Raw genomic sequence first — 24,170 nt, 5'->3', positions numbered from 1 at the left:
GTCTAATGCATTTTGTACTGAACAGACAGAAAATCAAAATGGCCCAGTGTCTGTGTTCTCCAACAAAGGTAAAATACTGGCAAAAGCCTAATACTATACATGCAGCTCTTGAATACTAAACATCATGCAGCCGCTGCAGATTAAAGCAGCAATTTGTTTATCTAACTTTTAAGAAACTCTTCTGGAGTGATTGTTTGGTGATATCAGTCAAAGAAAACCCTTATTCAGACACAATGTGTTGGATTTGTTTGCAGACTAATGCACTGTCATGGATTATTGTAGTCCACTGACATGTAGTATGTTTTAGTGAAGATATCAGAAATTTGATATATTCAGGAAATTGCTAAGAGCAGCAACAATACTGCAAACACTTACACACACATTGATGCATCACAACATTGTAGATTTTATTGATCGTGCCTTCACTTCTTACATTTCTCTCTCTCTCTCTAGTTTTCCTTGTGGCTCTCTCTTATCTCTTCTCCTGCTGTTTTTTTTTTTTTTTTTTTGTCTTTCTGACAGACACTACCCACAACCACCTCCTGTCGCTGTCTCCTTCAATTTCAGTCTCTCTCTCTCTCTCTGGTTCCCCCTCTCTCATGTCGTTCTCTGATAGGAGATCACAGTCTAGCTGTATGCGCCAAGAATGTACTCGATCCAGGGCAGCACAGAACAGACTTTGGTGTAGACGCCGGGGTAGTTAGGCTGAGCACAGCCCTGGCCCCAAGAGACAATTCCCTGCAGCTCGTCATTACACACAAGAGGGCCACCAGAGTCACCCTGGGCAGGAGAGAGGAAGAGGAAAAAATGGAAGGGTTCATTCATTCCTTCGTCTCATTAAATATTTTGAACACTTTCACAGACCACTAATTTTCCTTGAGCTGTGTAATTGTGTAGAAATACCTGACAAGCATCCTTGCCTCCCTCCAGGTATCCAGCACACACCATGCGGTCGGTGATCTGGCCGGGGTAGGAGCTATCACATTCTTTGTGGGACAGAATGGGGACTTCAACACACTGAAGGTTAAATGGGTTGAACACTGCAGATAAGAGCAAGAAAGAAAAAACAAAATTAGTGCAGAGCAGCATCATTAACATTTTACCTTAAGTGAGCGTCTCAGAGAGTCCCTATAGATCTCTACAATGTCACTTTTGCATGGCAGCCACAACTGGTTTCTCAAAATAGTGATAAATGGATGCTGTAATTGTTGTTAAAGGATTATTGAGTCAACACAAAAGGTTTCCCATCAAGGTGAAGATCCACTCACATGAACATGCATGATTGTGCAAAAAGAGTGAGTCTGGTAAAGCTAACAATAGCTTCAGTCATTCATTAAAAAAAAAAAGAATATGTCTTGTGCAAAAACAAACAAACAAAAAACTGTAGTAAATGCAGTTTTAGAGCACAACAACTGCTGACAAATGAATGTATGTCAGCACTCAAAGGCTTTTGTTAAAATGTGTTCATGTGTTCAATCTGTGGACATGAGTGTCATAATTTGGGACAATTTCTTTCTTTCTGTGATCCTAACATATCTCTTTGGCTGAAGAAGTGGGAAAATGTTTAGTATTTACAGTCGTCCTCAAATGTATTCATACCCTCCCATTATAGAAGGAAAAACCAGCTGTCACTGAAATAAGTTGAAATTGACAAAAGTAATTAAAAATAAAAAATGTAATGAAAATCATGACATTGCTTTTGAATTGAGGTTCAACAGAAATATTAAAAAACCCAAACCAAACACCAAAAAACAAACAAGCATGAAGGGACCCGTAAACTAATATTTTGTTGAACAACCCTTTGAGCCAATCACTGCTATCAAGTGTTTTCTGTAACTCTCAGTTAGACTTCTGCACCTGTTGACAGGTGTTTTGGTTCACTGCTCATCAGCAAAGTGCTCTAATTTGTCTGGTACAGTTTTATTTGTTTTTTTAAATGATTCATTTCGACCACAATTCGAAAGCAATGTCTTGTTTCACTAAATTATAATTAAGCACATTTTTTATTTATTATTACTTTTTTCAGTCTCTAGTTATTTGAGTGACTTTTGTGAATTTTGCCTTTTCTTCAATGGAAGGGTATGAATCAAAATCAGAAATGACAATATGAGTAACATCAGGCACAGCTATTTACAGGAATGCAAATGTTCTACCTTTGGAGGATATTTTTATCATCACTTTTTCACTGGTAGCACCTCCCACCTGGTCAAAGGCAAAACATACGACTTTCTGAACATTTTCTTATCGATAGACACTACAAATTACTGATGCTCCCTGAACGCCCCACATAGCAGGCTGTGGTAGATGCTGTTGGTGGCTGTGGTGTGACCAGACAGGTGTGTGACCAAAAATGTGTTTAAAAATAATAAACTAGGGCGTTCTAATTTGTCCGAGGTTAAACTGAGTTATATGTATTCTACACACAGTCTTTTCTACGTGCGCTCTGTTTTCCATGACCTCATTTTTAGGTGTAAATACCGCAGTACACCCTAAGTCATAAAGGTCCTACTTTCCACCACTGTGGCTAACACAGCAGCTTCCTGTGGCAGCTACAGCGACACTCATGCAGCTTCATGACCATCACGTTCATCAATTCAGGGGACACACGGGAAAGGCCGTGTGACGGTGTTAGATATGTATTTAAAACACAGTCGTAAGAATGTCAAAGGATAGTTTTGATTTCCAACCACAGAAGACAAACGCAAATAAAGACAAAATTAATTGCTTACAGCAAAAGTGGACGGGTCTGGGACGCACCGAGCTGTGCCCCGTGAGAAAGTCTGCAGCTGCCAATCAGAGCCCGGGCTGAGGTCACATGATCACGAAAAGTTTTTCGAGCTACATACACACTCATGTGGCCGCGCCCCGCATCCAGGAAGTGTTAAACTAGTGAACACGCAGTGAAGACTTATTTTGAATCTGTTAATAATACAGATATTGTTAATATGGCAAAATAATATAAACGTTATTATTAATTGTATTATTATGTAGTTATAATTAATTCGAATTTAATATTGTGTTTGAGAACTACTTTTTATCTGGTCAGCCGCCACTGGTGAATACATTTGACGTCGACTGTATTTGAAAAGATGTAGCACCTCACCTTGATCAGTGTAGATGTTCCCCCATCCAGAGACCATGCACATGTCCCCAGGTGTGGGGCAGGCTTTGGGCAGGGCGACAGGTTTGACATAGTCGTTAAAAGTGACAGGATGCGCCAGTTTCATCAACATGATGTCATAGTCTAGGGTCTGGTAATCATAACTCTCATGCCAGTAGATGGCATCCACTGACATGTATTGTTCTGTGCCCTCGAATTCCCAGATGTGGTGGTCACCCAAGATGGCCAGCAGTATATAGGGGCTGGAAAAGATATGAAATGGTTATAGCTCTCTTACACCAGACAGTTCATTCAGATAGTTTGAATTCAAGAAAGTAATACAAACTTTTGCCAGCAGTGAGCAGCAGAGACGACCCACTGGTCGTTAATGAGGGAGCCGCCGCAGAAGTGGTAGCCGATATTGATAGACACCTGCCAGGGTTGAGAGTGACGGGAACACTCGTAGCCTCCCACAATCTTGTCATCCAAAGGGGCTGCAGCTGCGGCACAAAGAAAACACAAAAATGCGTATAGTTTTCATAGTTAAAATTCTTTTTTTTAATATACTAAAACCTTTGTACACACTGCAGATGTTCTATACCTGCAGCACCCAGGAACACAAAAACAATCAGGCCAATCATCTTGTGGCTGACTTAAAGCGTCCCACAACCTGACTAGGTGTGAATGACTTATTGACTGCATTTATAGCTTGTCTGTGACCTTCCATGTATCCCTCCCCCCTGCACACCTTCCCACTCACCTTGACACTCCTGTCCATTCCTCCCGCCCTCATCCCTGCCTTAAAATGCAACTCTGGGCTTTTTTTTTGTTTTTTGATATTTTATCTTAACATATTTTGTATTTGCTTTGGTGTCAGATGCAGAAAGGCAAAAGAGAGAAAGTCTTCGAAGAGGCGGTTCGAAGGAATACCAAAGAAATATCACAAACACTGATGATATACATGTGACTCTTTTTTTTTATTTTTAAAGCAAAAACCACAGTACAGCATGACTAAAACAAGTCATATTACGTTATTAGATATGAGTAGAATTCGAAAAAGCATAATGATTCAACACATTTGTTTGAGCTGAAAGACTATTAATAATTGTCTGACACAAAAATAGGAAAACTGCACACGCAGCATGTCGCTTTATTTTTCTGCGTCTGAGACCGCAGATGGTTTCTTTCTCACCTTCTTTGGCTTTTATTCAAGGGCAAGCGACAAGACAGGAAAACAACAGCACAGTCACGTATCTTGTTTTTTTAAATTTCTTTTGCTAAAATTAGGTCACAAGATGTTTTGACGGCAATCTGCTGCTGAAATTAGCCTCTTTTTGTTCGTATGCCTGAGAGAATATTGTTTTATTATCCTCACTGTTTGCATGCTGTAGCCAATAATGATTGACCTATAAGGGGAATCACAAGCAGGTGATAAATGTGTGGAAACCTTGACAGACTGCATAGATGACATAACCTCAGGGGGTGTGCTGTGATGGGGCCAGAAGGGGACAAATAAAAAAATTGAGGGCAGGCTTGATAAGGGAATAGTTTTCACATGGTGTCAAGGGGTATGAATGTAGTGTGAACGCTCGAACGGAATCAAGAAAAACGAGCGAGGGGAGGGTGGAATAGGCTGAGCAGAGCAGGTTGGTGGGATATAAATATGAACCGGGTCATGTCCAGGTGTTTTCTGATCATCCACCAGACACTATGAGACTTCTGGCTCTGCTGCTGACGGTTGGAGCTGCGGGTAAAGACACAGAAAACACACACAGGGAGCAGGATGCAAATATACATATGCTTACATACACACTAGAAGACACTGCTGTAAAGTCAAAGATCTTAAAAATGTGATGGAACGCTGTGGTTAAGTTTGAAACACATTCTTAATATTGACCTCTTCTTATCTTTCTTGAAGTGGCAGTTCCCCGTGAAAATGGCAGGATCATTGGTGGGCAGGAGTGTGAGCCTAACTCTCGTCCATACATGGCCTCCCTCAACTATGGCTACCACTTTTGTGGTGGTGTGCTCATCAACAGGCAGTGGGTGCTCTCTGTTGCCCACTGTTGGTACAAGTAAGTATGCAACTGATGGGATAAGGCTTGCTTTCAAATAACATATACATTGTTCCGTCTTTCTGCAGAGGTATTTCATATTCTTTGTTAATAATCTTGCTTGATTTAATGTATAAGTTCATTTAAGGTTAAAAAAAAAAGCATCTGTTGATAGAAGACGGATGCTTTATAGTCTGGGACCACATGTAAAGGACATCTGTTTGGTCTGAAATAGCATGAAGAACATGAGACTGATTGTTTGGTTGGTACTACTACTACTACTACTGCTACTACTACTACTACTGCTACTACTACTACTACTGCTACTACTAAGACGACTACTACTACTACTATTACTACTACGACTACGACTACTACTACTACTACTATTACTACTACTACTAATAATAATAATAAATAAATAAAGTAATGTAATTGTGGGCTACAAGCTGGTGTGGTGGTTAGCACTGTTGCCTTGCAGCAAGAAGGTCGCCGGTTCGCGTCCTGGTGAGGACACCTGGGATCTTTCTGCGTGGAGTTTGCATGTTCTCCCCGTGCAGCGTGGGTTCGCTCTGGGTTCTCCAGCTTCCTCCCACACAGTCCAAAAACATGTTAAGGTTAATTGGTGATTCTAAATTGTCTGTAGGTGTGAATGTGAGTCTCTGTCTCTAAGTGTAGCCCTGTGATAGACTGGTGACCTGTCCAGGGTGTCCCCTGCCTTCACCCTGAGTCGGCTGGGATAGACTCCAGCCCCCCATGACCCTAGTGAGGATTAAGCGGTGTATAGATAATGGATGGATGGATGTAATTGTGTATTTTTTTTCCTGCTTGCTAAATGTTTTGAGTTTATTTTGTTTCTTCTCTCAGCCCCTATGCCATGCAGATCATGCTGGGAGAACATGATGTGCGAGTGTTTGAGGGCACAGAGCAGCTCATGAAGACTGATACCATTATCTGGCACCCTGAGTGAGTCTAAAATGGATCCATCCTGTCTGAAAATGTTGTTCCCTTTGCACAATCTAATGATTATATGATTAGTTACTTACATTAAACTTACATTTCTCTGTTTGCAGTTACGACTACCAGACTCTTGATTTTGATATCATGCTGATCAAGCTCTTCCACCCTGTGGAGGTGACCGAGACAGTAGCACCCATCCCATTGCCCACCGGGTGCCCAATGGGAGGACTCCCTTGCTCTGTGTCTGGATGGGGAAACATGGCCCCGGATGGCGAAGGTGGGTTGCTAATAGTGTAATGCTCATTACGCTCTCAATGCTAGACTATATAAATACATGTCTCCTGAATCTCTGGTTGTTACAGACTCGTTCATGCCCTACCGTCTGCAGTGTTTGGACGTGCCCGTCGTGGATGATCAGGATTGTGAGAACGCCTATCCTGGCATGATCACACGCAGAATGATGTGTGCCGGACACATGGACGGAGGCAGAGGCGTATGCAACGTACGTTTTACAGGAGTTTAAACTCCGACGAAGAGCAAAACTCTACCCACGCCTCGGCATGTGTGCAATGATGAAATGTGTGCTTGCTCACACTCGCTCTCTCTGTGATTTCCAGGGTGACTCTGGCAGCCCTCTGGTGTGTGTTGGAGAAGTGCACGGCCTGGTGTCATGGGGTCAGGGATGCGCTCAGCCCAACTACCCAGGCGTCTACGTCAAAGTGTGCGAGTTCCTCTACTGGATTGAAGACACTCTGGCAGCTTACCCCTGAGGAAACGTTTCATCTTTTCCCCTCCCGTCCCCTAGTCGATCACCCTCGGTTCCCTCGTAGTATATAAGCACTAATTCTTATTTTCCCTTAACTTTTCCCCCAGCCTTTTCATTGATACCTCCATTATTATTTCTTGTCCCCTTTTGCAGCTTTTCTCCCTCATACATACAGACTTAACACAAGTGCCAGAAATTGAAATAAACAAATGAAACCTCCTGGTAAATATTCACTTCTCATTCGTCTGTTCACACTTTGATGTCCATAAAAAAAAAAAACATCACACAAAAGTTAAAGCTCAGGAATGTTTATTTGTTTGATATATATATATATAAGACCGCTCGATAAAGCAGTACAGGAATCACAGGACATATTTACAAGGACAAATTCATGCAATATGTTAACTGATGAGGTAGAATTTTCTATAGTTTTATAAATTAATTCTAGGAATGTGGTTGGGCCACTTCATCTGTCCACAGTATTGCATTGTAACATGTCAAGTCTTTCTACTTTTAAAAAGAGATTCTGTAATTGTTTTAATTTTTCAAAAGGACAGTGTGAGAGATGCTGTTTAGTACCTGAGCTACCACCGTAATGATAATGGCAGTGTGATTATTGAACTGCAGGAGGCCACAGTGGGCACATTTTCTCTCAGTCCCACCCACTCCTTTCATTTTCAGCAGTGCAGGAGACACATGGTCATTTACAGTTAAGTACGAGAGCAAAAACTATTCTTTTATGTCCACTGAAGGCTGATTTCCTGAACAAATATATTTAATACCATCGTTATATTTCACTTGTTGAAGAGTTTTGTGTTTGTAACTCAGGACGACATTGTTCTCGTCATCTCTCCGAGGCCATATTTGTCTTTTCTGAGCCCGGCTCTCCTTTCCTCCTCCTTACGTCTTCTTCTCTCTTTGACCGGGCTGGAGGGTCCGATCCACGCTACGTCATCTGCACAATCATAGAAACAAGTCGTACTAAAAGGTACAATTCACATGAGCGGTCCAAAAGTCTACGTCATGCTACATTAAGGACACTGGATAATACTCAGTTTGTGATAAGCAATAACACTCCTCTGATCGAATGACTTCCAGCATGAGATTAGTAGTTAATAGACCTTCTCCCACAGCAGACACTTTGGTTTATCACAGGAGGAAAGTGGGATTAATGGGGCTTCAACTCTACTAAGTGTAAGCTGTTCAAATAAAACAAGCATGCACAAAAGCAAAACTTACTCAAAGTGGAATAACAAAATAAAATAACACCTCTAGGCTTTGACCGCTGTGACAAGTCAAAGGTCCAATCTCAGCGAGCGCACTTCTGGACTCAGACTTTGAGAGTCATTTATGCTAAATGTGTGAGGGCTGTCACACTCTTAAATTGTCAAGTCTGCAACAGCTTTTCTTGCAGAGATTTTGAGCCTTTTATGCACACTTTCTATGAGTCCACAGTTCTGCAGACTTTGTGTGAGGAAATTACACCCACACCTCATAGTGTTATGAGTTTAAACATGGGGGTTACCACAGGAAACATAAGAAAAGGATAAAACAAGTAAATAAAATTGACGAGAATAGAAGGAGCAGCTAAGCCCAACATTGCAAAAAGAAACTTTGCATCTAAGTATAAACACATAGCTCACTAGCTAGTCGTAGCCACAACTGTTTAGAGCTGAAAGCCATATATGACTTGCTTTGGCTGTGGAGGAAGTTTTTCAGAAAGTAAAATAATAGTAATATCCCAAACCAACAATACTATGAAACATGTCAACAGCATCGTCTAGGTCAGTGGTTCTCAAACTTTTTGAGCCACGACCCCCAAGATAACACAAGTTTGTGTTCGTTACCTCTCAATTTGAATTTTTAATATGGCATGAGTAATTACTTTGTTGTTCATGCATTATTGTTAAAAATTAATGTGTTAATTCCACAGATTAATCTCTTTACATTAACACGTTAATTTTCTTTTAAATGAATGAATTGAATTTATTTCAAACAAATGAAAGGGGGAAAAAAATTAAAAGCAAAAGAAAATAATTTAAGAAAGAGCTTTAAAAAAAAGAATAATAATATCGCATAAGCAAATCATAATATTAACAAGTCTGAAAAAGGAGCGGGAAGAAGTATACACTTTTAATTTTGACAGCCCTAATACAAATTTATTTGATAAATGTACGCTTTATTTTTATTTATTTTTTTTTTTTTTACAGTGATGTGGCGACCCCCTGAAATTATCTTGGGACTCCCATGGGGGTCCCGACCCCCAGTTTGAGAACCACTGGTCTAGGTAATGTGATCCATTGTGCAAATTCATACTATTGCAAGCCCTCAATCACTTTCCAGGGGACATCATTTAAATATGAGGGTTTAATGTGTACGGTTTCCATATGTCTGCCATGAAAAAGGTCTATTTTGGGTTATTGATTTGAATATAAATAGAAACTACAGTGCATTAGTGATTTTTCAGAACAATAATCTTGACTTATCCAAGAAGGGTGTCACCTGCTGTCCTGCATTACAACAACTGCTGAAACGAAGCCACCACTAACATGTTCCACCTGTGTTTTTCTGATATGTTGAACATCTGACGAATGTCTTTTGCATAATGACATTTAAAGATTTTAGGAAGGAACACAAGTAAAGCTTAATAAGATAACATATCAGACAATTCCAGACAATAAAGGACCCAATCCTACTCTGGAGTCACCTGTTGCAGGAGAGCCTCGTGTATTTCATTAGCCAATAACCCCATTCACTTCCATTTGTATAACAGAATGAAAAGAAACACACAGTTTTGAAAATACTATTTCAGTATTTTTATATACTTTCATTACCAGCTGTCCAGGCATCATTATTGGTTGATTTAAATATGCTGTTCATTTGTACCTATTGAGAGATTGTTTCATGGCTTTCTATAGGAAAAGCACAGCAGCGGTTTACGAGATACATTTCTTAGGATCAGATCCTCTGAATGCTGGAGAAAAGTCTAATTTCATTTTGACTCGACATGCACACAGTTCAGGACACAAGGTTATAACATGCCATGACTTACTGGAGACAGCCGTCTGAGAAGAGGAAGGAAACGGTGCTTCTCTCAGGTATTCAGCACTGTCAAACAGAATTGGAAACAGAAATGCAAAAAAAAAGGTGAGTGAGCTGCTATGCATGAACAACTGGATCACAGAATAAAGTTCCTGTCCATTACCACACTATATACATAAAGTCTCAGATGAAAAACTTGACAGCTGACAATCAAACCTTTGAGACAGACTGTGCGCTCTCAGGCCAAAGCTGTCTTCGTCTTCGCTGTATGCAGCCTTCCCCTGGCCCCTGAGTGGAAAAGGAAAAGCATGTTTTATAAGATTTGAAGTGCAGTTCATGTATAGATGTTGTCCTATGTATGAATGTGTGACTACGGCATAAAGTAATGATTTTTATTTACTTATCAAAAAGAATATTACAGTACAAAATGACACCAACTCAACATGAAAACCTGCACAATTAGTGCCATTTACAAAACGACATGTTCGGTCTTTTCATAGTTATCAGAGGTAAACTGGGTTTCTTATTTATTTTAAAGAAAACTGGAACTCAATATAAATGAAGTTAAAATGTCGAGATTGTTAGACTTAGACTGAGATAACCTCTATTGATGCACAAGGGAAATTGTTTTATCACAGTATATAGCACAAAATAAATAATTATAGAAGAATGTACAAAAAAATGAAATAAAAATAAAAATAAGAAGTAAAAAAAAAAGCAGGAAAAAAGAACACAATACAAAGATTTCCATATGTACAATTTTACAGTTGTTTTTGTATTTATTTATATTTTGTTATTGTTGTTTGTTTTGCTTTTGCCAAGTAAAGAAAGACAATAAAAGAAATAATTATAATAAAATAGTAAAATAAAGTAAAATAAAGTAAAATAAAAATAAAAATAAAATAAAATAAAATAAAATAAAATAAAATAAAATAAAATAAAATAAAATAAAATAAAATAAAAATAAAAATAAATACTACTGTACTTCTACTATATTACTTACTTCAGTAGCAAGAATAGCGTGGCCAAATTTAAATTCTTTGCAGTATACAAGGTGGAGAACAACAGAAATTGTTCTCCTTTACTGTTCTATATCAAGCAGGTTCTCACCTTTTTGTTTCTTGTTTGTGCCTGCGTGGTTCATGGCTGCCGTGAGCCTGCAAGATGAGAGGAAACAGGCCACAGTGAGTGTCTGGGCGTCAGTTAGCACACATATTGACAAAACATTAGACCAGTCTGCTGTGCGTAGAATCGCACTGCTTAAGACTTTAGCGTCTAAAGGACTGGATGAAATCAACATGTCACATCGTCGAGCTGCCGAAACGGCAACATTGTGCGAGTAGCCCGAGTGTTTGTGGAAACTTACAGAGCGAGAGTGGGCGTGTTTGGCCGGCGTGCTGGTTTCAGATGTGTGATACTGGCTGTGGGGAGATGGACAGCGTGGGGTTGTGCTGTTTTTAGGGGGCAGAGGTGGAGCGCTGATGTGAGAGCTGGGAAACTGGTACTCCAAGCTTGAGAACTGTTGGACAAAAAGTAATCGGAAAGTGGTGAACATTTGGCAGGAGAGGATTAAAAAAGGTAGCAAGGTTTTAATATAGAAATCTGTGATAAGTCATGAAGCAACAAGCATGTACTGGGGTAACGGAGAGAGACAAACAATGACAAAAGAGTGTACACCAGTGACTTTAGGAGGCTGTATTTCCACACAAGGGTGCTTTGAGAGAGAGCATTCAAAGATTTAGTGGTTGCTACGAAACAATGTCATTGGTAGTCCAGGTATTATGTTTTTCATAAATCAAAGACAAAAGGATAAATTGAATTTCGACCTAATGATGCGGTGATCAAAAAGGTTTGCAGGATCATTTGGGAATCAGAAATGTCAGCCCCAAATCTCCTGGTAATCATTCAAGAAGATGGATATTTGACCAAGTACATGAAAAACTTTGGCCTGCGAGAAACACTTAATTGAAAAGAATAGGATATCACTAAAGTCATTACGTTTATTCATCTGGGGGCCACAAGTTTAATGGAAATCCATTCCAAGGCTGATGCGCTATTTCAGCCTGGAACAATGTGGTGGACACCAGGCTGACATTTCCATCTGCTTGCATGGCTAAAATTAAAGAAAGCAAAAGTGACTCTAGAAAGAAATTCACGCACCTTCTTCAAGGCAGCCATTTCCTTTATCATCAGTTCAATGTCCTCATGGTCGTCCTCCTCGCCGTCATCGTCAACCCCCTCCTCCCACTGCAAACTGCCCGGCAGGTAGGGCTCGATGAGGACCGACTCCGTTCCTCTGATGTCGCAGCGGCAGTATGGGCAGGTGTGGCCAGCGGACTTCTGCTAGATTATTATCAAAAACCCGTCATGGGCAGAGTAATGGAAAAAAAACTCTATGAATGGGAAGACCCATTGTTACTCTTTTTGTCAGGAGAGCAGCTTTCACGTCACTTGAACTATATCTAGCGGAATATGTTGAACTCGACTTCAAAGAGGTCACTAGTTTGTCAGAAGATGAAGAAGGTGGAAAAAGTGTTCAACAAATGCTGCAGATTGTGGTTTTATTGCTGCAGTGCACGGGCTTTGTGTTTCTGCACACTCTGATAACCACATATCACATACATGTGCGACCACTGAGGTTATTGGCATGGTTGTTAAGATTGTTTCCATTTCTACATCATTATCTCGTTTCGCACATAAGTGATATATCGGTATATATCGGAACAGGCCAATTATTTTCACCTGTTCAAAACTCTTTTATGTGCCTCACACTGCTTGGGGGAGAACACATTGTTAAGCTGGTGTGTTTCAAATTCTGCTGCAATTGTGTGCAAATATATTTGAAATCGTATTTTAGTTCAAAGTTTAAGAATTATTTTCACCACACATTCAAATGCAGTTGTACTGCAGTGCAAATGTCAATGGTGAAGTTTGCTTGACCACAATCTAAACTAAGCTACAACTTTTATATTGTGGTCTAACATTCACAAAGCTTATCTAGTTTTCTTTTCATCTCTCTCTCTCTCAGACTCTCACACGCACACTTTTTTTGTCTACGTGAATGTGGCCAATACAATTTGAGGAGGATGTGAGGCTGAGCTCACACAGGAAGTCCTATGCCAAATGTCAGGACATGGTTTGCACCTTTGCAAGACTCAAACACCTCCTGCGTATAAGGAGGAGGCAGGCTGACTGAGCGATGCCGTCAGATCATGGATCCGAACTTTGACAGCCGTGGTTGGATATCTCAACTGTCACTCTGTGCTTTAAACAGGAAGTAGGAAGTCGGGGAAGCCCCGCTGCAGGAGTAAAAAATGAGGCATGTGCAGGATATTCTGTCCACATGACGACTAAATGTTGATTTGCTGACAGACTTTTGGATCTTTGTGGCATCTACAATTTGTCAAAGGTAATCATGTTATTGAAAGACCACCATATATATGATATTATGTATGTGTGTTGTATTTGGGACAGGCTACAAGTCCGACTGTATTCCTCTATTGACAGTTAAATACTGACAGCATCTGTAATCAGTGTGAGGGGATCATGCCATAGCACTCCTATTGCTCCTTTACAGTGTGAACTGCCTTGAGACGACACACACACACACACACACCCACACACACACACACACACACACACACACACACACACACACACGACCTGATTTGAATTTGACAAAAGGTGTATTGGATCAGAATCCCATTGCTTCACCTTAAGAGCTTTAAGGTCTTTTTTTCAGCAGTGTATCAAACTACATGATCTCATATGTGATACAAAATTGATTTTCAGACAGTGTGCGAGTGGCTCCACAGCTTCTTTCATGGCCTCAGAAACCGGTAGAGTTAGAACACAATTCATAAAATCTTTCAGCAAGGTTGACACATACCATGTCTTCAGTAAAAAATGAAGTGGGATATGACAATCATACCTTCATAAAGGCAGAGTTATCTTCTACAGTTAGCCTTGCTTCATAGTTCACTTCTTTCTTTTTTTTTTTAGCAACGTTTTGCACAACTAATTTTTTCTGGCAATTCCACATTTTAATAAGATTTTTGCATGAGAACACAAAGCTTATTTTTGACATCAAGTCTAGACCACATTCAAATAACTAGCATTGTCACTGTGGTGGTTCACTGACCAACACCCAAACCATCACCATAAATAAATCAGTTTAGCCAACCTAAACAGCTTCACTCCACTGAGCACACAGCATCGGCTGCAGAAACAGCCCGACTCAGTTCAGCGTGTCAGCACAGTGTAGCTGAAGATGGGTCTGTCATTTTAGATGGAGACACATTCGGCAACTTTCCGTGAGTGGATGGGGGTTCATACCTGCCAGCCGGTGAGACAGGGTTGGCACAGAAAATGCCCACAGGGTTGGATTCGAATGTCTTTATCCCTCTCTGCGCAGATCTTACACAGCTGGAAGGTGCTGCCGATCTCACAGTAAAGCTCATACTGTTCCTGTTTGGTGTTGGTTAGTCAGAGAGACAAGACAGAACAGAGAACGTCTCAGGATATGCTCTGTGTTTCGTCTCAGTAATGCTTCAAGGTGCTGCTGGCAGTCCACTCGCAAATTGAGAAGCAGGTGTAAAGTGCCCTTGCTTACTTCTGTGACTTTGACTTTGCCTCTGTGGGCAGGTTCAAACAGGCTCGTCAGGTCGGGGTTCACGTCACGGCCATCCGGGTACAGGTAGCTGCAGGCACACAAACGCACGGCACTTAGAGAAAACACACGAGTAAAGATAAAATTCATGAGAAAACTGCATGTGTTCGTCCTAACCAGCCCTCCTTGAAGCCTTGAACGAGCGCCTGGTAGAGAGGTGTGTTCTGAGGAATGGTCTGGACGATGCCGCCTTCCATGGTCACGTGGCCGATGGCCCACTGGCCCATTCTTGTGCAGCTCAGACGAAAGATGTAGCTGGAGAGATTAGAGACTACGTGAATCAAACTGAAATAAATGTAGACAATGAAGCTCAGTCACTGGAAACTCTTTTATTTTGTCAGTAGCATTTTTGGTCTTTTTTTAAATCTGTTTGTGCACAAAAGTTGAATTAAATTCCTCAAATTGTTGCCATAATATCGATGCTACAGCACGGTGTGACACGTTGAGCCTTTTGTTCGTCTACAGAATGTCTTATAAATGAATCTAACATAGGAATTAGTTCGAGTAATAAAAAATAACTGGGTTGCTAAATGTAAACATAAAAGTACTAAATTAAGTTTGGAGTTTTCGCAGCTTTTTCGAATATGTTTGAAGTAATCAGCTTTGCTTTTGCTGTTCTCATTCTCACCTCCCAGGTTTGTGCAAGTAGTGTTCCAGACGAGCTACAACCTGGTCATAGGTGAGGAAGGCCATGTAGCCTGGATGCGTCACTGCAAGCTGGTTCCAGTTCCTTATAAGTGACTTCCAGGGCTGAAAAAGGAAATGAGAGGAGAAGAGAGGAGAGGAGATGACCTTAAATTTGATAATAAATACTTTTTTGTTGTTGTCAGAAACAGTGGCATCATCCTGTTTTGTGTTTTCTAAGCAGTGGAGACTCCACCAAGTTTCTGGTTCCAGTGAAGAAATAGTGTGGCACTTAATCTGCCGCTAAAGGGTATTTTCTCACTTTCAGACAGAACTAACTGTTTTCCCCTTGTCCAGTCTTTGTGCTAAACTAGCAGGCAATAAAAATATTCCTAAAATGCTCCTCTTACCTGAAACAATCTAGTGAAGATGTCAAACTCAAAGATCGAGATGTGATCATTACAGGTGAGATCAACAGTTGATTTCAGAGCCATGGACTCCATCCCCTCCTCAAATGAATGCACACTTCGCAGCTGCTCTTTAAACCTATTCCACAGCACTATGCACCTGTCGGAACACATCGCAAACATTTGGTTGGACACACACAAAGCAGACCAAAAAAAAAATCGAATTAAAAACTTTTTCTTTTCCCACACTCACTCGCTGCCGAACGAATGCTTCCAAAACTCAGCCGCTTCTGTCTTAGTCACCCTGTAGGTGCTACCCTGAAAGCAGCCCTCCGGAAACATGGCCTTTAGCTCCCACAGCATGTGACTGAACAGCAAGGACAGTTTGGTCAAATTCCTCCTGCGGGTGAAAGACAGCAGACTTTCAGTTGTAGCGGCAGGAACAGAAGGAGGTGTCATTTGCTCTGAAATGTCAGTGTTTTCATCCCCATAGTGTTTGTTTACCAGTTTGCGCTCCCATACAAGTGTGTAAAATCATCCTGTGAGCAAAGAAATCATCTGCCTGAAACTGTAGCCCACGTCTGGAAGAGCTTAGATCTGCAGAATAGTGTTTAGTCTCAATTATTAAATCTCATATTTATCATTGGCGCTCTACTTGTGTGACAACTGAAATCTATTATCCCGATCGATGACGTATATTTTACATTAATGTACAGTATCGGTGTGTGAATCTGTCGTAGATCTGATAACCTACTGCTCTGTTGTCAGTCGAAGCGAGCACTACTGAAGCATTGCTGATACTTTCCACAGAAACACACACACACATAACAAACGCACGCAACATGTCGTCCAGCTCGCAAACAGGATGCAGTCTGCAAGCGTACTTGTGTGTAAATACCACAAAACGTTCCAATGGCTATTGTGTCACTTGAGGCCAGTCTTTAACAGTGTCGCTAATCTTTCTCGGCTCTTGTGGGGTCTTGTAACTTTTATTTTTAGACAATTGCTGTGCACATATTCCATCTTTGAGGCAACAGGTTTTTAGATATGCGTCTCTGCCAACACTGCAGCTCAGTGCAACCGGTGATCTCACACTGGAAATAGATTCAGACTTCAAACGCACTACATCAGAATCTATTTAAACCAGAAACACCAGTTGTTTGACGGCAATAAGGGCTCAATATGGTGTGAACTGTTAGCGATGATATGTGTTGTGTAAAGTGGTGTTAAATGAATAACATATTTCTATTATATGAAAAACATCAAGCTAACTTTATCCAGCATATTTACCTCTAAATATTAAAAAAGCTAGAATCCAGGTTTTGCTAATGACTCAGCACAATGTCTCCCACTTGCTGTAAAGGTCAAATATTCAAGTGATAAACAAAACAAGACTTAATACTTCTCTCTATGTATTGTCAAATACTACAGCCTATTTTACTCTATTGGACTAATGTAATAGGAATGAATGACAAAATAGCACGACTAAAGTAAAGCCATTGTTATGGCATTACACTTGATAGCGGCAAAAACGGTCACAGACTTTCCACCTCAAGGAGAAAAAAAACAACCTCTGTGGTGTTGAAGACAAGAGAGTAGATGCGTAGTAGAGGGGGAAATGTGTAAGCCACATCTCTCGCCTCGGCAGCACTCCTTAAAATATTCTAAATAGATAAAATGTTGTGGTGAAAATTAAACACACCCGTTAAAGAAAAAAAGAAAAAAAAGCATTTTGTAGAGAATAGTGACCCCCAGACGATGCATTGCGTAACACGGATCCTTTGTTTAGCTGTTTGTCATTTACAGTGGAATTCAACCAGCTATTATGAGAAATGGTTAGAGTGTGACCTCGGCTCACCAGCACAGAATAAAAAGCTTGATGAGAAGCACATTGTTCGCTTTTATCTCTGGCCAAGAGCTCACACAGTTACACTACCAGCAAAAAGCAAGTTGTGTGAGACTGACAAATGATCTATAGATAGTTATATGGCATTTGCACCGTAAAACCCCTTTTATATATAAGACACAGTGGAAGGTTGGTAGGTTCTTTGTCTTTTAATTTAGTGTCAAGATCAGAACCCAACAGAAATATTTCTCAAATTCTGCATCTTAAAATCCACAAAGATTTATTCTCGTGTTTCTTTGCAAAAACAGCAGAGGAGCCACTCATTTTTATTGAAATTAATATTCAAATCCATCAGCCACACCCTAGTACAGTACAATACCGATTATTTTTTAACCCCATGAACCCCAAAACCACAGAGGCATGTTATTTTTAAAAACTCACCTAATTTTTGATTTTGGCTGAAACTGTAAGAACAGAAACAACGCTTTGATTTGTAGCTTTTCTGCTGTCTTTGTACTACGAATGTATAATGCACAGTTGTGTCGGGAAAATAAATAAAAACGAAGCTTGAAATCATCAAACATGATGATATAAATTTATAATTCTACATGTTTTATTTTTTCAAAAATGCCAAAAAATTAATCAGTAGCTCGAACCTGTTACTGCAAAGAACAAAAGATTCTCGGCACAACTGTTGCTCAGCTGCAACTGACAGTCACATGACAAAAAAGGCAAAATAACTCAGAACTAACTACAGGCTGCAAATTAAGGAAATATCTTTTTTTTTTTGGTTTTGTTTTGGTAACACTTTTGGGCCCAAAAATGTTGAAACCAGGTTTTAAAATTTTTGGAACCGAGTCAGAGAGTCGATGCGCTGAAGTACACATTTGCACTACTTGTAGATGATGTGAGTATTTCCATTTCATGCCACTTCTGTTCCACCATAGTTCAGAGGGAGGGTACAATAAATCTGCTCCACTTTGTTTGACAGCTATAGTTAGCTACTTAAAGCATTTACAAAACATGTGATGAAACATGGTGCAGTGTGAAGCTAGAGCGGCCACATTATTAAATACATTTTGCTGCAAATACTTCTGTACTTCTACTTAAATAACATTTCCAACCCAAACCTTGGATTTTTCTCCAGTGTGGTATTACTTCTCTGACATGTTTGAATATTTCCTCCACCAGCGATGAAATAAAGATTTTAGTAAATATATGTTATTAGCTGGACTGCAAGGTGGAGAGGTGGTTAGCACGGTTGCCTGGCAGCAAGAAGGTCGCCGGTTCACATCCTGATGAGGACACCCGGGATCTTTCTGCGTGGAGTTTCCATGTTCTCCCCGTGCAGCGTGGGTTCTCTCTGGGTTCTCCGGCTTCCTCCCACACAGTCCAAAAACATGCTGAGGTTAATTGGTAATTCTAAATTGTCTGTAGGTGTGAATGTGAGTGTGCTTGGTTGTCCCCCACTACTCTAGTGAGGATTAAGTGGTGTATAGATAATGGATGGATGGATGTGAGTTTGCAAATGAACATCAGTGTGTTCCTCATGTTGTCATGCGATAGTTCTAGATGTATGTGTGAGTGAGTTTGTATATTTCCATACGTCTTTCTTAAATTCCTGTCAGACGAGGTCAAAGCCCTCAGTGTGTCAGACAATAATCCAGCTGTTAAATCTTCCACTGTCTGTTTCTGTCATCGTCACCATTAGTTGTTTCTCAGTTCTGCTTTTAGCTTCACGTAACAGCCGACCAGAAATTACACTTTATGCAGTATTTTAGCCCACAACGTGCCGCATTTTCAGAAAATGAAGTGGTAATGTGCTTACTGGCTAACGTCTGAGTAATAGCCACAGGAAAGAGCACATTATAACAGCACATTTTTAAAACGCAAAAGAGGATATTTACACAATACGCAATGAAATCTAACCCACAACACACATAACACCATATGAATTTGCCACATGGCTGCCCATGCAGGACTTGCTGCGGTGAAAAAAGGCCATCTGCTGTACAGGCAGAAGATTCTTATAAATGACGCAATAAATCTTGAAAAAGTGACTTTTTTAGATTCTGCTGACAGTTAATGTCTGATAGAAGCTAGTGTGTGTTACAGTACTTGAGCATTAAGCGCGTGCTGTACAATGTAGAGTGGAATCTACGGACTAGAACTCAGAGCCGCCGCCTCTACCAGCCGAGCAACGAGATATAGGAGGAAGAAGATAATTTTGATTCAGATAAACAGAATGTGTTGCTATCAGGCTTTTTGTGGTTAGTTGGTATTTAGCTACATTATTGTTGCTGTGATTTATATTCCCATTGACTTTATCTGGCAACTGTGGAAACTCGCTGTGAAATGTATTGTTTAATCTTCAATCAGATTTTTTTTTGCTAAAAAAAAACTCTGTCCTATTTCAGATGCTGACATAAGATTACATTTTTTTCAATAAATGCACATAAACATGTTAATGCAATGAACTGTTTCACTGACACCAGCAGTGTGACGGAAAAAGTTTGGGATAAAAAAAACTGCATTGGAATGAATTACTCAAACAATTACAATCATACTGTTGCGACACATTACAGCCGAAACTTTAGAGACAGATTGCACTAATCCTGTGGCGTCAAGTGGGAATACTGCTTTTAATATGACGTAGCAACTGCTTTCATTGTCTAAACAAACATCATGTCTTCAGAAGAATAAAGAATGAAAAAGGCAGAAAAATAGCCTTTCTACCCTGACATGTCTGTTGAAACTGTCCCTTTTTACAGTAAACCTTTCATTAAAACTGCCCCCAGATCGTTTCCCTCCCATGCTGTATAATGTCATGATAATTTCCAGTAAATGTCATGTGTTTACGCCACATGCCAGTTAGCAGACGCAGTAATATGAGTACAGGGCTGCCCCTGTGAAGCATACACAGACAACTGTGCAGAAACTGAGAAAATGTGCATTCAAGGCTGGATAGTCTCTCCCAAGCTGCTCACATTCAAAGGATGTTGTTGCTTTTTCTAGTTTTCCCATATTAGCATCACAAAAGTGCAGGTTTGGCCCTTTTTCCAGCTCATCATTAGTATTCCCACCAGGAGCAAGAGAATGTGGCCAGTACCCCAAATAAAATGAAGTCACCGTATTTAGCTGTTCAGAAGTGTTTAATCGAAGAGCAAACTCACAGAACATGATCGTTTTAGTGAATGAAACCTATTTTTAACTTCTGGGAACCACAGACGCTACAGTTTCTATAGAAGGTGTAGAGCTAGTGCAGTTCATCTGATTTAAACTTCAAGGAGGGGTCAAAACTTCTATTGTAATTGTCACATATTAAATTATGGTTCTGCCTTCTAATCAGGCCGTTATAACTATGTTTGGATTTTTGTACTAGAGTAAAAAGGCCATGAGCCCTGAGTACGAGACGGAAATTTGAGGGATGCGTGTCCTCTTTCAGATTTGTCCGAGCGAAGGTTTATTTGTGGTGCCATTCAAAACATCGTGAAATTGTAAAAACAACATAAAAATAAAAGCACAGTCTTTTTCCAGGAAAGACTTCCCATTACTCTGTGTAATCCACAAACCTTACTGCAAATAGCTTCCATCAGAACTAGACAGAGAAATTCCTATAAAGGCAGGATGATCTGTGAAAATACAGAGAGGCTTTCTGGAAGCATATGTTTCTACACTTTTAAATATAACGTTGTAATACTATAATCATGCAAATATAAAATTCCTTTCAAAGCCATTTGTTGCAGTAGGGTGGTGGCAGAAATATCCAAACCAATTCAACCTTTGTGAAAAAAAAAGAAGTGATTTTCAGGCTGCTAGGAATAATTGTTTTCCTAATATAAGAATTATATTATATATTCATTTAGTTGATGAAGTGTCCAAAACATTTTTTAAAAAAGCCTATTATATGTCTGGAATGTCCGACGTGATGTCTACAACTAACCAACCAACAGTTCAAAACTCACAGAATTCGTCCTGACTGAGAGAAGAAGAAAAAAATCCCATTAATGAAACTGGATCCAGCCCTTTTAGTGAAAAGCAGCTAAAAAGAATGAAGGGATTGTGAAACATGTTCTCTATGATAATCCAAATAATTAAGCAGTGACAGCATGTTGTTATCGTAAAGACAAAGGACAAAATGCAGAATTACTGTAAGAATAAATGCAGGACTTCTCAACTTTTTGAAAATGTAAAATCAGTAAGAATGAAACACTTGAAGAACAGAAACCATAGCTCTGCACGTGTCAACGTGATTCATTGTTTCAAACCAAACTGCCTCTATAACACGTGCTCACTTGTGTTTGTGTACGTACATGTCAGCATGGGCCTCTTACCTGTAGCTTGATGTCTCCTCAAATATTTTCTCCCGTCCCTCCTTGAACAGCAGGACAGCCCTGTCCGTCTTATCCAGCAGGTTCTTGACGTGGACCCTCAAGTACTTGACCTCGTCTTCGCCGGGCACCTTGCCGCCTCCCGCCTTAGTGCCTTGGTAGGGCTCCCAAACCAGCGTAAGCAGCGACGAGGTCTCAGATATTATCTCTGGCAGGTAAGGGGGACTGTTCCTGAGGCCTAACCGGGGGTTAGCGCACAGCTCATGGAGCTTATCCAGTCTTTTGAGGGTCTTTTCCACCAGCCTCCGGTCTCCACCGGTAGGAGGCTGGGAGCTCAGTTTGGGGCTCTTGGAGACTCCTAAACCTGCTGCCGCCATCATTTCAATGTTGTGTGTTTGAAAGGGAAGTGAACCAAAAACTACTGTAAATGTCAGTCTGAGTACGTGTGTGGGTGTGACGATAAAAAACACAAGTTTCTGCTGTGTCAAGAGGTGTGACAGCTCAGTTTTTGAATATCTGGGTTTGTTCATAAGCAGAAATTGGGAGCAGCTACTGTCAGTGGCTCAAATTTTCGACTGTTCACACTTACATCTGCTGTCCTTAAGTGACGTTTGTGAGTCCTCTGCTTAATCTCAAAATAACACATGTTATCCTCCTGAAACAGTTTCCACTGTTGGGTCACATAATAACAGTCCAACAGCATTATATCATCCAGCCATTGGATAACATGTGAAATTCACATTTGCATCATACGAAGATGCCGAGCGCCACAAGCCACTGTCTTGTGTCAGATCTTCAGAAAAAGGCAGAAAAGAAAAAGGCTGTTACAAAGTCTATTTTTAAAACATTTCCACAAAGGAAACAATTGAACAGAAGAGACCAAGAAAACACTTAAAACAAAGGAAATGAAGGTCTGACTCTGACACAATCTTTAAAACGGTTCACACTTTTGCCATCCCACTCACTTCTCTGCTCACTTCTCACCACCCTGATAACTTTGCCCCCAGTTAAACACTATGTTCTGCTTACCAACTAGTCCAGTCCTACATTCTCAGAGCTGATGCTCTTTTCTCAGCACAGCGGAAACATGTTTTCTGTCATTGTCTGAAACATTGCTGCTTCTTCTTTGTCTCTCGTGAGATCACCCTCTCTTTCGCCTTGGTTCACCCTTTTGATTGGTTTCCTGGTTGCAGCCAGACTAACAGGTTTGTTTTCTTTGCTCTGTTGCTCAGGCGGACATGCAGAGAGAGAGAGAGAGAGAGAGAGAGAGAGAGAGAGAGAGAGAGAGATGGGAGGGAGGAAGACAGAGAGGTGTGGACTCAAAGCTGAACGTTTACTAAGACTGAAAGCTAAGTGTATCCTCTGAGCAACACTCGGTATCCAAACAGGTAAACTACTTTCAAACGGACAGGATGGCTGGAAAATGAACTCAAATGTCGAATCTTCTTCCCCTGACTGCCAGCAGAGATCACAGTTTACTGTAAATATGAATGAATTCATTGGACACTTCATCAAAATCTGACAAAAGCAGGACACCTCTGTGCCGACCTGTCAGTAGGCCTACCACTTTGGCCCATGTTGTAATATTTTAAAAACCTTTTTGCTGATTGCCCCGAAACTTGGTGCAGACTTAATTGTACAATACCCCCTAATTACTTAAGTCGGCACCAGACTTTTCCTCTAGCACCACCATGAGGTGTTTTTGTGTTAGTTTAAGTAAAAAGCTTCAGCAACTACTACACTTCTTCTTTCGAGTATTTTTTTGTCCAATAATTTGTTTTTTTTTAATGATCAAATACCTACAACACTTAAAACCCCTTTGGCCTCAGCAATACTTGGTGCTTGTTGTTAATTAAGAAATGTGACATGGTCTGTGGGTTTTAGTTTATTTCCTGATTTATTTTTTGTGTGTTTTTACTTTCCTCCCTTCGTATGTTTCCCTCTTTTGATTGCCCTTAGTAGTCTCATCTGCAGCTTGTCTCCTCAGTTAGTTCTCAGTGTATAATTTCCTCGTTTTTGTTAGTTTGTGCTGCCTTGCCTCCTGCTTTTCCTTCCAGATACCTGCCTACTTTGTCTCCTCTTACCTACGTTCTGTGTTCTAGCCTGACCTTTGCTCTGTGCTCTATTTGTTCCTAGTCTTCATCAGGTTTGTGTTTTTGGTGTTGGATTTTTTTTTATTTTATTGCAGATTAGTGACTTTCGATATGGACTTATAGTTGGGATTTCTTCTTCTTGGGCCTTCAGTCTTTTGTTTGCTCTCCCTGCCTGTTTTTGTTAAACCTGTCAAGTGAGTCTTGTTTAAAGTTTTAATTACTTTCACCTGCCTGTCTGTGGTGTTTGCTTTTAGGTGCTTACCTGAACCCCTCCCTGA

General features: G+C 40.4%; 3 protein-coding genes across 5 annotated transcripts; 1 reads left to right on the top strand and 2 right to left on the bottom strand.

The window, feature by feature from the left end:
• Window positions 1-382: 382 nt before the first annotated feature.
• LOC103373924 (trypsin-2-like) lies at window positions 383-3,741 on the bottom strand. Its single transcript, XM_008303934.1, has 5 exons — window positions 3,702-3,741; window positions 3,447-3,600; window positions 3,104-3,363; window positions 904-1,040; window positions 383-780 (listed from the first exon to the last, which is right to left on the bottom strand). Exons 1-5 carry the CDS (start codon window positions 3,739-3,741, stop codon window positions 628-630), a joined length of 744 nt encoding a protein of 247 aa, XP_008302156.1. The 3' UTR covers window positions 383-627.
• Window positions 3,742-4,791: 1,050 nt separating this feature from the next.
• Window positions 4,792-7,060, top strand: LOC103373925 (trypsin-like). Its single transcript, XM_008303935.1, has 6 exons — window positions 4,792-4,850; window positions 5,019-5,175; window positions 6,022-6,120; window positions 6,228-6,391; window positions 6,477-6,616; window positions 6,732-7,060. Exons 1-6 carry the CDS (start codon window positions 4,811-4,813, stop codon window positions 6,882-6,884), a joined length of 753 nt encoding a protein of 250 aa, XP_008302157.1. The 5' UTR covers window positions 4,792-4,810; the 3' UTR covers window positions 6,885-7,060.
• Window positions 7,061-7,172: 112 nt separating this feature from the next.
• Window positions 7,173-22,994, bottom strand: cblc (Cbl proto-oncogene C, E3 ubiquitin protein ligase). 3 transcript variants are annotated; one of them, XM_008303932.1, is made up of 14 exons: window positions 22,829-22,994; window positions 21,803-22,592; window positions 15,876-16,022; window positions 15,626-15,782; window positions 15,220-15,341; window positions 14,709-14,846; window positions 14,535-14,622; window positions 14,258-14,389; window positions 12,083-12,265; window positions 11,289-11,441; window positions 11,033-11,079; window positions 10,139-10,210; window positions 9,933-9,988; window positions 7,173-7,835 (listed from the first exon to the last, which is right to left on the bottom strand). In XM_008303932.1, exons 2-14 carry the CDS (start codon window positions 22,327-22,329, stop codon window positions 7,705-7,707), a joined length of 1,953 nt encoding a protein of 650 aa, XP_008302154.1. In that variant the 5' UTR covers window positions 22,330-22,592; window positions 22,829-22,994; the 3' UTR covers window positions 7,173-7,704. The 3 variants fall into 3 exon arrangements, with proteins under 3 accessions (XP_008302154.1, XP_008302151.1, XP_008302155.1); XM_008303929.1 differs by having other exon boundaries at window positions 21,803-22,994; XM_008303933.1 differs by having other exon boundaries at window positions 12,083-12,262; window positions 21,803-22,994.
• Window positions 22,995-24,170: the final 1,176 nt, after the last annotated feature.

This window comes from Stegastes partitus, unplaced genomic scaffold (genome assembly GCF_000690725.1).
Source record: "Stegastes partitus isolate 25-593 unplaced genomic scaffold, Stegastes_partitus-1.0.2 Scaffold2099, whole genome shotgun sequence".
In the NCBI taxonomy this organism is placed as follows: domain Eukaryota; kingdom Metazoa; phylum Chordata; class Actinopteri; family Pomacentridae; genus Stegastes; species Stegastes partitus.
Note: the sequence above shows the minus strand (reverse complement) of the source record. Positions and strands in the feature narration are given on the sequence as shown.

Excerpts from the sequence above, each read along its gene's own strand:
- LOC103373924 (XM_008303934.1), bottom strand. The coding sequence starts at position 3,741 with ATGATTGGCCTGATTGTTTTTGTGTTCCTGGGTGCTGCAG. Across the intron at positions 3,364-3,446 it reads GCTGCTCACTGCTGGCAAAA|CCCCTATATACTGCTGGCCA; the intron begins GTTTGTATTACT and ends TATCTTTTCCAG. Across the intron at positions 781-903 it reads GAGGCAAGGATGCTTGTCAG|GGTGACTCTGGTGGCCCTCT; the intron begins GTATTTCTACAC and ends TCTCCTGCCCAG.
- cblc (XM_008303929.1), bottom strand. The coding sequence starts at position 22,329 with ATGAACAAACCCAGATATTCAAAAACTGAGCTGTCACACCTCTTGACA. Across the intron at positions 10,211-11,032 it reads CACAAACAAGAAACAAAAAG|GGGCCAGGGGAAGGCTGCAT; the intron begins GTGAGAACCTGC and ends TTTTCCACTCAG. Across the intron at positions 7,836-9,932 it reads TTCTCAGACGGCTGTCTCCA|ATGACGTAGCGTGGATCGGA; the intron begins GTAAGTCATGGC and ends ATGATTGTGCAG.
- LOC103373925 (XM_008303935.1), top strand. The coding sequence starts at position 4,811 with ATGAGACTTCTGGCTCTGCTGCTGACGGTTGGAGCTGCGG. Across the intron at positions 4,851-5,018 it reads GCTGACGGTTGGAGCTGCGG|TGGCAGTTCCCCGTGAAAAT; the intron begins GTAAAGACACAG and ends TCTTTCTTGAAG. Across the intron at positions 5,176-6,021 it reads GTTGCCCACTGTTGGTACAA|CCCCTATGCCATGCAGATCA; the intron begins GTAAGTATGCAA and ends TTCTTCTCTCAG.